The 15745-nt window shown below is 30.1% G+C and overlaps 1 protein-coding gene across 5 annotated transcripts in view; it reads left to right on the forward strand.

Moving 5' to 3' along the window:
• The window catches only part of LOC117176074 (hypoxia-inducible factor 1-alpha-like), a 245644-nt gene that overhangs the window by 57315 nt on the left and 172584 nt on the right, over positions 1-15745 (forward strand). For 4 of the 5 annotated variants that reach the window (XM_033366085.1, XM_033366086.1, XM_033366088.1 and 1 more), the window contains exon 1: positions 11347-12678. The exons of the other annotated variant lie outside the window; for it this stretch is intronic. In XM_033366085.1, the coding sequence (XP_033221976.1) occupies positions 12554-12678 (125 nt within the window). In that variant the 5' untranslated portion in view covers positions 11347-12553. Of the gene's footprint in view, positions 1-11346; positions 12679-15745 lie in introns of those variants that run through there. 5 annotated transcript variants of the gene reach the window in all.

Raw genomic sequence — 15745 nt, forward strand, 5'->3', positions numbered from 1 at the left:
GCTGAATGAAACGGTACCGCAAACACAACGGGACAACACAATCAGTTTAATTGTGTTTCATGAGGTTAGGTTAGGCTAGGTTAGATTTATTTCTAGGTTAGGTTCGAGTTGACCCATTCGATGTAGCACACGTTTGCTACATGTTTTTGAAGTGAAAATTTGCATCACTGGGCATTATGTTAAAATTTATTTGCCTCAGTACATGATTTTTCGTCATTTTTTGAGGTTATGGCTCAACCATGACGTGATGGGTGATTTTTGATACCGAATTTGAATTCAGCGCCCCAAAATCCATAGGAATACGTGTGTCTTGTTACCAGATCCGCACACTTTTTTGTGTGGCTGTGTAATGAGAAATGAACCAGAGTTAGACATTTGAATTTAATGTATATATAAGTGTTCCTGCTTTTAAGTACACAGTGATAATTATAATATAAAAAAACATGATTGATTTCATAAATCATCATTATGAAGAAAGGAGGTTAGTATTGAAAAAGACTTACATCCGAAATCTTCAATTATATCCACGGTAAAAACCGTAAACTTCAAGTAGATCCTAAACTAGAGATATTGCGTTCATTTTTCAATTAATATATATTTGCATAGCAAATCAGAACCTTTACAATAATACAACACTGAAAAAAATACAAATTCCATCAAATAAATCACATGATCAATTAATTTAGATTCTAGGTTAGTCCTTTAGGAACCGCCGGCAGCGCTTTAGCATGCCTAGCGGCACTTTGTAATATTGCTTTGTACTGAATTTTTTGTTTGAATCAAATAAATATTTTTATGAATTCGAATAAACAGATTTTAGACAAATGCATTGTTTAATAAAAGTCAGTTTTTTATTTGAATCAAACAAATTGTACTAAACAAATTATTTGTTTCAATCAATAAGGCAAATAGTTTCCATTTCTTCAAATTAAATAAACCTTTTTTTAATTGAAGCAAAAAAATTATTTGATTCAATTATATGAATTCAAATACAATTTGTTGTTTGATTCAAAAAAACATTTTTCTGAATGTACAGTAAATTAATTTTTTTACTGAAGAGTTCAAAAATTTTGATGAAATATTTTTCTTTCTTCACTGAAAAATCGTATTTTGTTGAAAATTAGTCTTTTTGGTTGGAAAATTCATGATTTTGATTTAAAATTCATTTTTTTAAAAGATACTTTTTTATTTATTGAAATATAATTTTTCACTGAAAATGTAACTATTTGTTCGAAATTTATGTATTTTGTGGATTTTTTCTGGTAAAAAAGCAATCTTCTTGGGTGAAAATGAAAGTTTTTGTTTCAAAATTCAACTGAACTCTAAAAAATTCATGCTTTAGACTTTACAATATTATAATTTGGTTAAAATTGCTACGCTTCGGCTATATCTTAATTCTTTTAGTCAACTGCTTGGTTTAAAAAAATATATTTTGTAAAAAATTAATATTTTTTAATTGTGAATTCAACTGGTTTTTTTTTTGTTTTTTTAAATTCAAATACATTTGGTCGGAAATGCATGTCTATTGGTTGGAAATTCCACAATTTGGTTTAAAATTCCACTGTCTGGCTGAAAATTTGTCCTTTTTATTTGAAAATGCAATAATTTTTGGTTGAAGTTTATTTATTTATTTTTTAATTTGACCATTTGGTAGAATATTCGTCTTTTTAGGTTAAAAATTCAATAATTGAGTTCAGAATCCAACTATTTCGTTAAAAAATTGTCCTTTTCGATTGAAATTGCAACTGTTTTTGGTTTAAGTCGTTTTTCTTTGCAAATGTAACAATTTGGTTGAAAATTCAACAGGTTGGTTAAAAATGCAACTCTTTTGTAGAAAAGACAAGTATTATCTTAAAAAGTAATCATTTATAGTTGAAAATTCAACTGTTTTTGGTGAAAATTGACCCTTTTGGATTGAACATTCATCTTCTATGGTAGAAAAGTATTTTTTTAGATTGAGATAAATAAATGAATTTGAATTTTGTATCTGAAATTATTTTGTTCCGTTTATAACAGATTCCATGTTAAAAATGTTTGTAGTCAAGTGTAGGAGAGAAGAGGAAGTAAAAATAGAAGACGCAAGGAGGAAAGGGTACTTGCTCAATATAGATTCATTCCATATGATTTTCTGATCAAGTTCCATTTTTCAAGATATTTCCAAGAATAATTGATGATTCGTTGAAAACACATGCGATACCCCTAGAGACGTGTGCATATAAATAATTGCATTGGTATTGATATAATTATGCAATATCCGTCATAACGGCTCTTTTCTCTCGAAATCTAAATTTTTTCGTAAACTGGTTTGTGGAAGATATTTTTGTTACTGGTAATTTCTTATCGGCCAGCTTAATTAGCAGAAGCAGGAGCTTTCTTAAAGATAACATAAGGGAAACCAGTTCCAGGTGGATATCAGTACGCGCTGAATAATCAAAAAAAAATGACTGGGTTTTAAAATAAAAGTTCTGTAATATTTTTTTATGGCTACACGGAGAAAAATGAATGTTCAAACGTGACATCTAAATGTTTGGGATTTATATATTTTATGTTTAACTATAGGACAGCAATCTAGACGTTTAAAGTTAGCATCTGTAGATAATAAAAATTCAGATGTTACTAACGTCCAAAATGTTTAACTGAAATATCCGAGATATTACACGTATGGTTATTTTAAATAACGTCTGTAAATATTTGAGGAGTTTAATTATCTTTTGGTCATTTAAGAAATAAATTAATAACTTGTCTGTGAATTTAAAGTTAAACTTTAATGTTCGTACATAAACAAAAAACATATAAAGGGTATGAAATGTCGTTCAGATCATACATTCTGTCCATTTGAGATAATGTTTAATATTTTGAATTCAAGACAAGAAATAAAAAATAGGTAAGTATGCGGAGGACGAATGTTCTGTAAACTGCATTTAAAATTCTATCTATTTTAGGTTACTTAAACTCCAGATCATACTTCCATCGTGTAGAGTGTAGACAGACAAAAGCCGTTGTCCGATTTTAATCAAAGATAGCTAATTTTGATTCTTTGGAAATGTTTCAAAATTGTAATATTCCATATTTGTAATATCTAACATATATAGCCGTCAAATATAGTCGTGAAAGTCCAATGCGTTATGCGCATGCACTCGGACGATTTTAATATCTGAATGTGTTTCAGTTTAACATTTAAATATTTTTACGCCTAAAATCTCAAAAAGGTAGTAGATATTTGGCATGAATATCTTCTTGTTAGGTGAGCCAATCTTACCATTTGAACATCTACATGTAAACATCCTTTTTCTCCGTGTAGCAATATAAAAAAAAAGTTTTATAATTAACCTTTCTGCCGCTCACTTGCTATTTATGAATTGAAAAATATGTCTGTAATCGCGATGAAAATGTTTTCCGCTGATTGATTATAATTTTTGCGGATTCAGATTGCTTTCATCATTCTTTCACTGGCACGTTCATTTCCTTTAATGTTTGGCTTCAAAACTGTCTGACGATTAAATTATCCTAATTTTTATCGAAAATATATTTACGCGTTTACATGAGAACTGTCATTAGGTACGAGTTGAATAAATTGTTATCAGATAAGACTTGGGTATCAATGTAATTTTTTTGGTATCATGTTGCGAACACAAATGCTACCAACCAAGCAACTTTTAAATAAATAAGGAAGCTCATGCCTTTTATCAACGTAATATCCTTTATAAAATATTGAAAAAATAATAACGGTATAAATGAAAAGTCTTTTTGAATAACAGTTTTAGATTATTGTTCCCCTAGTTGTTCATCATGTAGGGGGCATCCATAAATTACGTAAAGGATTTTTTTTTTAATTATTAACACTTTTTAAATTATATAATATTCACGGAAACACTTTGTAGGTCAAACAGATAAATACGGAAGAATCAATAAAAATAAAATATATTAATAAAGTCATTTTTGTTTTTGAAACATCTAACTTTAAAGTCGATTCAGGGATTTTCATATCTTCGAATTAGCTATGCGACCTCATGAGTTTGAGGAGCCATTCAAGATCGAAACTTCAAGTACAAACTTTTGGATAGTAATAAATGCAGAAAAATGAAATAAGTTTTAATCCAAGTTTCAAAAAATTAAAAAAGTTTCAAAACTAGTTCTACTATTAATTCCACTTATTTTCATTTCAAATAAGCCCTTATAATCTACGTCATTGTAAGAAAACTGTTAAATCAGTTATGAAATTCCAACCTTTCCCAAAATTAATCCTATTTCATTAGCGACATTTTCATAGTTCCAACATTCTTAATTCAGCTATATAATATCTTTGTTTTAACGATTTATTTATGTGGTTTATTATTAATAAAACTTACAATCAATTCTGGTGCAAATACCTGCTTTAATAATGTTAGTAACATCATTTGTTCGTTTCGGAAAATATTTGTGAGCAATTCTCATTAAATGTGATATAAACCCAAGTTTTCTCAGATCTTTAATCAAATCACCTAAATTTATATTATTAACAACAATTTAGAAGATCGAAATCCTTTACTAAAGACTGTAAATATTTTATTTCGCGTTTATTCTATTGTCAAATCTAGAAAAGCAGATCACCAAATCTAAGGGTGTGTTTAGTAAATAGTATAAAGCTTCATGAACTTAAAAAATGTTAAATGATTTTGTGGGAACTTTTAATGTTAAAAATGGTGAAAAACCTTTGTGTTTCTGGATATTTTTTTTAATACCCTAAAATCTTTTAATTTCTTTAAAATCTTGGAAATCCTTTGAAATCAATCCCTCATTTCTTGCGAGTGAATTCCTTGAAATTTCATTCAACTATTAAAAAACCCCTTGAAATCCCGTGTAGTTAAATCAAATTTGATTTGAAAATCTTTAGAAATACTTTAAATAATTTGAAAATCTCTTTAAATCCCATGGAGTTAAATGAAATTTGATAATATTCCTTGAAATTCTTTAAAATACCCTAAAATGTTCCCAATCCTTTGAAATCTTTAGAAATCTCTTGAAAATTTGTAAAGCTCCTGAAAATTCCTTGGAATCTTTTGAAGTACTCTAAAATCTTTGAAAACCTTTGAAATGTCTGATAAAATCAGGTAAAACGTCGTGAAATCTGTAGAAATTCCTTTGAAATCCTTTGAAATATTTGTAAATCTCATCAATCTTCTGAAATTCCTTGGAATGTTTTCAAATATTTCAAGGTATTTCTAAACATTTTAAGCTTTCAAATTCGTTAAAATCCTTTAAAATACCCTAACACAGTAAACCCGAGGAATAAATTTTATCATTCAAAAAGATAAAAACGTTCCATCACGTTTATTAAACGAAAAATAAAATTTATCTAAAAAAAACATAAAATTTATCTGACCTAAATATTTTTTGACATAGGTTATATGTCAGCCAACTTCAGTCCCTTACTTTTTTTTTGAACAAATCTTTAGTTTTCTATCGACCCTGATGTGGACTTTAAAAATTGTAAACAAACACTATCTGGTATAAACTAACCAAAGTGCAGACTGTATATTCAGTAAGTGTAGGTGAGTGATTTTTGGGTTTAAAATTAGTGAAATAAAGTGAGAATATTTGAAATTGAAAAATATTTACGTCAGATAAACTTGATTTTTTTCAGATATATTTTATCTTTCGTTAAATAAACGTGATGCAACGTTTTCATCCATTCCTTGGAATCTCTTAAAATACCCTCAAGACCTTTGAAATCCCTTCAAATTTTTAAAGCCTTTTTAAATTTTTCGAAGTGTTTGTAAATCTTAGAAATCTTCTGAAATCCTTTAAATCCTTGTGAATATATTATCTGCATTATCATGCAAATATTATAAAATGCCTGAAAATCTCGTAAAATTATATAAAATATGATGATATTTCTTGAATTGCCGTGAAATATTTGAAGTTATATATAATCCTTTAAGATCCTGAAAAATTCATTAAAATACCTTATTGGGAGCCTTAAAAATCCTTTTAAATTACTGAAATCCTCGAAATACTAATAAAATTTCGTAAAATCCGTTAAAATTCCTTAAAAATCATATATATATGGGTGTGTATATATGTGTTTATGTATATGTGTGTGTGTGTGTGTGTTGTGTGTGTATGTGTGTATATATTATTATTATTATTATTATTATTACACCATTAAGCCATTTCCCTTTCGGGGTAGGCGTGACTCACTCGGCAGGGGAAAGGAGTAGCGTGTGGAAGGGATAGAGATTTTTCAGATTGATCCAGAATTCTCGTGCTATTTAAGTAAATAACACGTTCGTTCCGCAACACTGCTCCGACCCAGGTTGCTGATCAATCTCTCTATATATATAATTCATGAATTTTCTAAAAGAGTTTTTTTATTCGCATTAGGGCCTTATGAGTAATTATATATGTAACTATAAAACGAGTATTTTATGAAAACTGTTTGAGCCGGATAGTGGTCCTACTCCGTGCCAGATACTTAATAAAAATTAGGTTTTTAAACCATAAAATTACAATTAATGCTTCGGTATGAAATATTCAGTAAAGAAGAATTTTGCATGCCGAAGTTTTAATTTTATTGTTTAAAAAAGTATTTTTAATTGAATATCTGGCATTGAGGAGGACCTCTATCCTTCTACGAAACGTTTGCCAATTCAGTTTTTATAAAATGCAGGTACAGAAATTCTTCTAAACAATTGTAATAAATGGGTCTATTAAATTTCACATATCTTTTTAAAAAATAGTAAAGAATATTTGAACCCTATATAAAACAATCAATTTCTTTTTTAATTAAGATTTCTTGCAAACGATAGCATTTTTAATGCAATTACAGCATTAAAAGCTGCTATAAAGAATATTATTATGTGCAGTTATGAAAGACTATTTTTGAATAAAAGTTATTTTCATGTGCCGAGTTTAAAGGCGAGATATTTTAAACCAGTAATCATCAATATTTCCAATTTTTTAATTTTAGGTTATTTTAGCATTTTACGCCGGTAATAGGTATTTTTGTATAAAAAATATTACATTTAAAGGAATAACAATTTTTGAACAATTTACATTTTTCGATTTTTTTAGAGTTCTTTTCCGAAAATCAAACAAAATTTTTAATGAAAATTATATTTCGAAGAAAATTCTCAACTTTTTAAGAATCTTATGTTGGCGGTGTACACCAGAAATCAGTATTTGTAGTAAAAAATTATTTATTTATTTAAGGTTATGTTATCATTTTTTTCACCAGAAATCTGTTATTTTAAACCAAATCAGTACATTGCAAAGAAGATTTATAATTCGAAATTTGTCTGTTATATTATGTTAGAGTCTTTGGCCAAATATTGATACTTTGAATTGAAAAAAAAGTCTTCAGATTATCGTATTATTCTTTAGATACGTTTAATAAAGAACCATTGGATTTCAAAGATAACACGCTGAAAATCATAAATTTTTTTCGGTTTCTGTTAAATTCGTTAAGCAGATATTTAGAAAATTAGAAAAAAATATTTTGCGTATAGCTTATGAAATTCAATTTAATTTCTTCACTAGATATCAAATATATTTAGAAAATATCTCAATTAAGTTTTTCGATTCGACAAAAATTCAAAAAGTTAGAGCTTTTTCAAAATTTTGAAAAAAAGTTTTTATGAGTATTAGAAGTTTTTGCCAAATTTTGTGGTACACGCAAAAAGACTTGCAAATTATCCTAATAAACATTTTTAAATTCTATACAAATTAAAAAAGTTATATGCTTTTCAACAGTTTGAAAACTTAAAAAAAAGGAAAAAAATGTTGTATAGGTTAAGAAATAACAATCCAAATATCTACTAGATATAAAATAGATGTATTTCGAAACTATTCTCATGAAATTGCTTAATTAGATAAAAGTTCAAAAAGTTGGATCATTTAGGTTATGTTAACTTTTTTCAATCGAATTCGATTGTTATAAGCAAGGAAAGATAATTTTATACTTTGATGACTTGAAATATTAAAAAAGTACAAATTAAAAATTGCTACAATTAACAATCCATTGATGACATGTTCATACGTTTTGTTTGATTAATAAATTGTAAATGTTTATAAACATTTTTGTATTAAATATATTAGTTTTCAAGCTGGAAAAGGGAAAGGGGAAGTTTTCTCCCAACATACGACTTTTTCTGCTCGAAAAGTTACCAAGAATTGCTATTTTTGGCAATTAGATAACTTTTTTTTCAAGCTGACCTTGAAATTGTCATATGCAAATATTTCCGTGATTATATTATTCAGCAGCTTAAAATACTTTAGTTTATTTTTAATGAAAATATAATAGAATTAGTTAGACATGGGATTTTTACAGGTATTTTGGGGGAAAATATGAAAATTTTTATGTCTCCCCCAAATGATATTTTACTTTTCGGCTGGAAAAAATATTTTCAAACAATGCTTATACCATTTATGCTAAAATTCGGAAAAGTCACCAAAAAGTAAGCAATTCCCCATGAGAAATTTACAATCTTAAACAAATTCAGTAATCCCGGGTAGAAATTATAACTTGGTTCTTAAGAGGCCCTATCTAGATTTCATATTTTCTATCGAGGGCGCAAGCGATAGCGTCACGCTCAGCTAGCGAGGTCATCAGTAGGCAATCCAATGAGGGCCTATTAATAGGGTCTTTATAGAATCTAGATAGTCCCTCAAACACTATTATTCAAAAGTATATGCTATTTTTTTTATTTGGTTGATTCAAATAAAATATTATTAAATTGATCATGCTTTAAATTCTGAAGTGTGATGCTATAATCTATTACCAAAAATTTTTGATTCAAAGAAGGCAAATATTAATCCAATTGTAAAATACATTTTCTTTGCAAAAGTTTATTCTAAAGATTTTACACCTTTCTGGAGGCCTCTGACAAACACTCCTTCGCTTTCTCGTATTTTTATTGACATTCGATTGTTAACTATACTCCGCACGTTATTCTAAAACTAAACTTTATTGTTAAATTTGACTACAGAAGACTTATTACTAATAACTAAAGAAAAACGCAGTTTATTAAAATATCCGCAAGCGCCGAGAATCGAACGCACGCGAACGAGGAAAAAGGTTTCTGAAGCTTGATTTGTTATATATGACTTTTAAACGTACGTAAATGATTTTAAATTAAATCGATCTGTAAGAAAAACTCTTTTCAAATTTTTAAGACACCAAATGTTTTTAATTCTTTCAGAAAAAAGTGAAAATTTTCAAAGTTTGCATCTCGGTAATTTTTAAAAAAATTTTCTTTTTAAATTTAAGTATAATTAAGCATAAGAACATTAATATACTTTTTTGCACTCACAGCTGTATTACCCGTTTTACCTGTCGAGGGCTTTACAAGGTCCCCTCAAGAAAATAATTAATTGATAGAAATTAATTTTTAAATATATCTTTATGAATAAAATATTTTATCTAGTTTAATTTAAAAATATAGTGCTTAAAAGTGAGTATATAAATAATGTAAGACAAGTAGCATATGACAATAATCTGTCGAGGGCCAGAAGAGGGAAAGCCTAGATTCTTCCAGGTAGGAAATCTGGCTGCGGCCTCGTGAGAGCCAATATTTAGTTTAGGCAACACTATACAATATTTTATTAAATGATGAGAGAGTTGAACAAGTTGATGAGTTCGTATACCTTAGTAGCTTATTTACTAGGGACGGGAAGATAGATGAGGAATTAGATAGTGCAGATCCCCTTATCAGAAGTAAAAATATATCAAAAAAGCTAAAATGGCAATGCATAATTCTATATTTGTACCGACTGTACTATACGGTAGCGAGACATGAACCTCTTTATCTTTGTCTTTTCTACATTTAAATTCAGCTTTTCCCATCTAAGTAATTCTCTAATCCTGTAATTAATCCCGCCATCTCTTCTTCATCCTCGGTCCTCAACACCATGTCGTCTGCGTATGCCAGTGTATATATCTTTTCCTTCCATATCGTAACTCCTCTCCAACTTTTTCTCCTAATTTCTTCTTCCAAGTCTGATTTCAATATATTAAATATATACGGTAGCGAGACATGAACTTATCAAGAAAAAGATAAGAGTAAAATTAACGCAATTGACATGAGATTCATGCGCATAATATGCGGGAAAACTCTGATGGACAAAGTAAGTAACGAGATCATTCTAAAAGAATGTGGTGCAGAAGAGACGCTAGTAGACACATGGGAAAGAAATCGGTTAAAATGGTTCGCGCATGTTGAGAAAATTCCAAATGAACGACTAACGAAACAAGTGTATCAAGGTAAAGTAAATGGCAGCGTGCCCAGAGGTAGACCGCGAAAAGAATGGTTAGAATGTGTGAATGAGACCCTACTTAGAAGAGACATAAGAAGTCACAGAAACACGAGAGCCTGCATGAAAAATGCATGGACATAAAAGAAGCTAGAGAAGTATGCCAGGACAGGAAGGTATGGCGGCAAATAGTTAATAAAAAGAGTGTCAGTAGAGTGAATGCCGCCTGAAACAAAAGACCTTGGCCACTAATGGACCCAAGTGGGGAACCTTACATAATGACTATGTGAGGTTCTTCGCTTGGGGTGATTGCTAGAGAGATTGATCAGCAACCTGGGTCGGAGCAGTGTTGCGGAACGAACGTGTTATTTACGTAAATAACACGAGAATTCTGGATCAATCTGAAAATTATCTATCCCTTCCACACACTACTCCTTTTCCCTACGGAGTCAGTCACACCTACCCCGAAAAAGAAATGGCTTAATGGTGTAATAATAATAATAAAGAGGAAATTTCTACCCGGGATAGTGTATTTTAAACGAAAAATTTATTTGCCTTCCGAAATTAAACTGACAATTTTTGAAGAACTTTAGGTTATGTTAGTGTTCTTTGTCGGAAATTGGAATTTTTGAACAAATATGCAAGGGTTTGATAGTCCATATACTGTAGAAAAAACGCGCGTGTTTGTTTTAAAATTGTCTATTTGAAGGATTTGAAATTAGGAGTAGTTTAAATTTAGAGAACAATTAAATTATTCATGTTGATAGATCAAGGAGATTTGACTTGGAAAAATGGCTTTAAAAAAATTTGGAAATTAGAGCATCTGTAAGGCTGTATCTTCTAGCTGAACTCTGAGGTTAGCAAGATATCAGTTTTTTTGTTTGTTTTTTCACATAAATTTCAACTTTTTTAATTGACCGTCGACTCAACATTCTTATCGCTATCAGTCATGCTTGCACCGAGTCTTTCGATCCGATGCGGTTACATAGTATCAAAGCTTGAGGGACGCGTTTGGTGTCGTTTCGAGGCCAAGTATAGTGGGGGAGTAAAGTATTACTCGAAGTGGGGAGGATCCGACAATCCCGGCAGTCTGCAATCGACCTCCGTGCTAAGCGTGTTGTACAAGCTCTATGTTCCCAATCCTTCTCACTTGGTCACTTGTATTTTCTGAAAAAAAAACCACAGTTAAAATCTATTTTTTGAACACACCCGGTCACTTTTTGCCCAAAACCGAAAGTATAGTTTGTGCAGTGAATAGCCACTTTCATTTTGATGATTTCCTTTATCAGTGCAACAACTTAGTGTTAGCTTTTTCAGTTTGGATCAGTGGATTTGATCTAAACTGGTATGTTTAGAAAAATCATGTAATCTATGTAAAGAAAGCCACAATTTTGACTTGTCTCTCGTAAACCGGCCGGGTGACTTGTTTCCCAAATCCAAAGGTAGTTTGTGCAGTGAAGAGCCACTCTCTTATCTATGTGATGTTCATGATTATCTTGATCAGTGCCACAAAGTAGGGTCAGCTTTCAGTTTGAATTAGTGGATTCGATCTAAACAGGTGAATGTGTGTTTATGCCTGGTGAAGTTCATGTGAAATTCATGGATTATGTGATACCGAAACTTGCAATTAAAAATAGTGAGAAGATTAAGAGTGTGGAAGACATCAAGACAGTGCCAAGGTCAACGTTCTTCAGCAAAGATAAGAGAAATCGCACCGTCTCTTGGCAACGTGTCTTCTGAATCAAGATTTGCAGATCTAGAATTTGAGCGCATCGAGCCGCGAAGGCGTATTTACATCTCTCGATATCTGCGCTGTGTGTTCACTGATTTAAATAGACTTGCAGGATGGAGACCTGCCGTTTCAAAGGTGACGTTAAGTCGAATATTTCGCAACAGATTCAGAAGAGGCTTTGGTGATAAACAAAAGCCGGTTTTTCCAGGAGCCGGCTTTTTGTTGATGTCAGTTGTTGTCCTTTCTTTTCAGCTGGTTTCCAAGTGTTCATCTACTTTCTAATCTAGTGCAAAAGTTGAGTGCTATTTCGTTTCGATGGATGTTTGTGACTCTGGTGCAGATAAAAGTGCTTTATCTGTTCCTGGGTATGATTGGCCGCACCAGAATAGTCGCAAGGCTAATTTTAATGTAGCAAACAACCCACGCTGTTAAGAACGATAAGGTCGCTGGTTCTCCAAAATGGAAACTGTAAATGCAGCCGAGCTCGAAAACGTGGCTACTTCTGCTCCTGAAGTTACCGGTTTTTGGTAGAGTGTGCGAATGTAACTTTCCTATCTGTGCGTGAAGTTGTGACTGATTTGACGATTAATCATGTGGCCGCATGAACAGCGACAACATTTCTCTTTGGACAACTCCCAACATTGTGGATTATTTAATAATGAAAGTTCGGGTCACCAACGTCGTGTCACCGCCATGGACATCGTACCTGGGCCAAGGTCAGTCTTAACACATAATGTAGGATCAATCATATCAACTATCGCTCGAGTTTATGCATCAGAGTTCCAGTTTTAGAAGCAGTTTTGGTTGTTTTCACCGAGACCTTGGGGATGCTATTTCATATTTTGTAATCCTCTTAAGTCAATTAGATATGCATATTTCATCAAAAAATCATTTCTTACTGGTTGCAGTTTAGTTTTGCTTTATTTGTTTGAAACATTGCGCTGATAATTGATGTTGTTATTCTCTTACACATATACTTTCTATGAAATTATTGTTATGTACCTTTTTATTTAATTATTATTTCCCCACTCAAAAAGTCCAATTTGTCAAGTCTAAGTGAAACTTGCTCAAAGTGTTGTGCTATTGTATAATAATAGTAAATTTGGCAAAAATGTGTTATTTGGAGATACATCAACCAAAGGGTAGGGTTTGCAAAATTCGGGATTTTCGTGGATATCGTCTATTTCGGTAAAATTTAACTCTTCTATTGGTGATAATAACACGTTGTCATGTACAGTTTCAAACGGTGTTTTCACGACCTTTCCATTGATCATAAAATTTTTTTGAAAAAGGAAATATTCAACCTTAAAAAATGAAAGTTGAAAACTAATTTGCATTTTTTTTAAAAGGCATATTTTTTTCTTGATTATTTTTATCACAAAAGACAGCTTAGGTTTTCTTTTTTAAGGTCTTTTCGGTTAAAAAGTAGTATTTTAATTTTTTATTTATGAAAATAAGTTATGAGTGGTTTTTGAGAATATTCCAGGTACTTTGGCGTTGTGTAACTCTTCTAATAGCAATAAAAAATGTTCAGTGTGGTTTACACAGGCTTTTTTACACCCTTTAAATTTATCATAAGCATGTTTTTTAGTAAATATTTGACCTTAAAAAGTGAAGGTTAAATATAAATGGAACTTTTTTATAGTAGGACGCTTTTTAAAATTTTTTCTTGCTACCTAAAATTTATTTTCGCCAATAGAAAGTAAAATTTAACTTTTTAATCTCTAAGTACTTGAAGTTAAAAACGCAAATTTCTTTCTAGCCCAGATATTTTGTTTATAATCATCCATCCTGAAAAGTATTACTTTAAAACAACAAATTTCTTTTTCTGTTTCATTTTTAACGGTCAAATATTTATGTAAAAAACGCCTATGATTAATTTGAAAGAATGTGAGAAAATCGATCAAAACTTTACTTGACTTTTTGTATTACCATTAGAAGATCAAATTTTTTTGTAATTCGATAACAATTACAAATTGGAAGTTATATAATTTCAATTATATTAAGGCTATACACAGACGTCCCGAAAGATTGCCAGCGCTGGAATCTTCAATCTCCAAATAAGAATTAATTAAAAAAAAATTTATTTGAAACTTAGAAATTGTAGTGCTAAGCATATGAAAATGAAATATCATTGATTAAATGTGTTTGAGCTCGAAAATTTAAAATGGTATATTTTGAAGTTTGAAACCTGCAAAATGGATAAATTTCAAATGTGGTGCCGTAATAATTTCATCTTTTTAATTTTCAATATTTTAATTTGAAATTAGTTGCAATTCTCCTATTTCCAAAGCTTAAATCTGAAATTATTTAATTTTGAACGTTCGAAATATCAAATTGTTTAACTATGAAGAATTTTGGTCAGAAATAGTTGAAATTTAAAATTATTGAACCATTTTAGAATTGCGTTTATTGTTGAAATCTTTCAGTTAAAGTTTATATACACGTAGTTCCATTTTTAAACGATTCCATTAAAAATGTTCTGGTTGGAAGAATTTTTATTTACAACTAATATAAATTAGAAATTGATCAATTTATGAAGTTTGGATTGCTTTTAAATTATTCTTTAGCTTAAAACCTATTAAAAATTAGAAGACCTAGAAATTAAATGGCCGTTGAAGATTGAGTCACTTATCTACACCCAGAAAAAAGTTTTGTTGAATCAAAGAAACTTTGTTTAAATTAAATAATTTCTAGTATTGATATACGGCCAAAGAAACGTTTGTTTGGTTTATAAAAATTTTGTTGTTAATTTTTTTAATTCGATTTAAAGAAATATTTCGTTCCTTCAAACCGAATATTTCTTTGAATTGAAGAAATATTTGATTGTTTCAAATAAAAAATTTCTTTCAAATATAATTTTTACTTGACATTTACATTTCTTTAAATAAAATAACCGTTTCAGTTGGAAAAAGAGAACAGGTTAGTTTAAAATGAATATACATTTTCTTCAAATCCAATAATGAATTATAAATAAATTAGTTTTCTCATGAAGCAAAAAATTCCATTCAATTTAAAACTGTAATAATTCTAATTAAATACAAGCAAACAATTTTCATTTTTCTTCACATGAGAATTTTTTTTTTCAATAAACGAATTCGACAACTTGAGTTTCAAGAAATTTGCATGGTCTATTTATATGTTCCCCTGGTGAAAAAAGTTTATTTCAATTTTTTTCTGTGTGTATTTAAATTTATTCTTTCTTCATTTACAATTATTTACGAAAATTTAAAGTAAAAAGATAAATTGTGACGAAATTATGCACAGAAGTAACAAAAATGTACATAAAAGCGAGGTTAGGTCGTGCAGTATAAAAGTATCTACTTACCCCGGGTAGAAATTATAACTTGGTTCTTAAGAGGCCCTGTCTAGATTTCCTATTTTCTATCGAGGCCCTAAAGTGGCAATCTATCGAGGGCGCAAGCGAAAGCGTCACGCTAAGCCAGCGAGGTCATCAGTAGGCAACCCAATGAGGGCCTATTAATAGGGTCTTTGTAGAATCTAGATGGTCCCTCGTACACTATTATAGAAAAGCATATTCATTTGTTTTTTATTTTGTTGATTCAAATAAAATATTATTAAAATATTAAAAAATTGATCATGCTTTAAATTCTGAAGTATGATGCTATGGTTGCAGTAGTATTAAAGTTTAATCAGCACATTGCCATAATCTATTACCAGAAAGGGGAAGGGTCGGTAAGGCCGGTTTTTGGCCTAATTTATTTTTGGACCAAAAAATCTGAAAAAATCATGGTAGTATCTTATAAGTATCCCGAGTCGATT

The sequence above is a fragment of the Belonocnema kinseyi genome, chromosome 7 (genome assembly GCF_010883055.1).
Source record: "Belonocnema kinseyi isolate 2016_QV_RU_SX_M_011 chromosome 7, B_treatae_v1, whole genome shotgun sequence".
Taxonomy (NCBI): Eukaryota; Metazoa; Arthropoda; class Insecta; order Hymenoptera; family Cynipidae; genus Belonocnema; species Belonocnema kinseyi.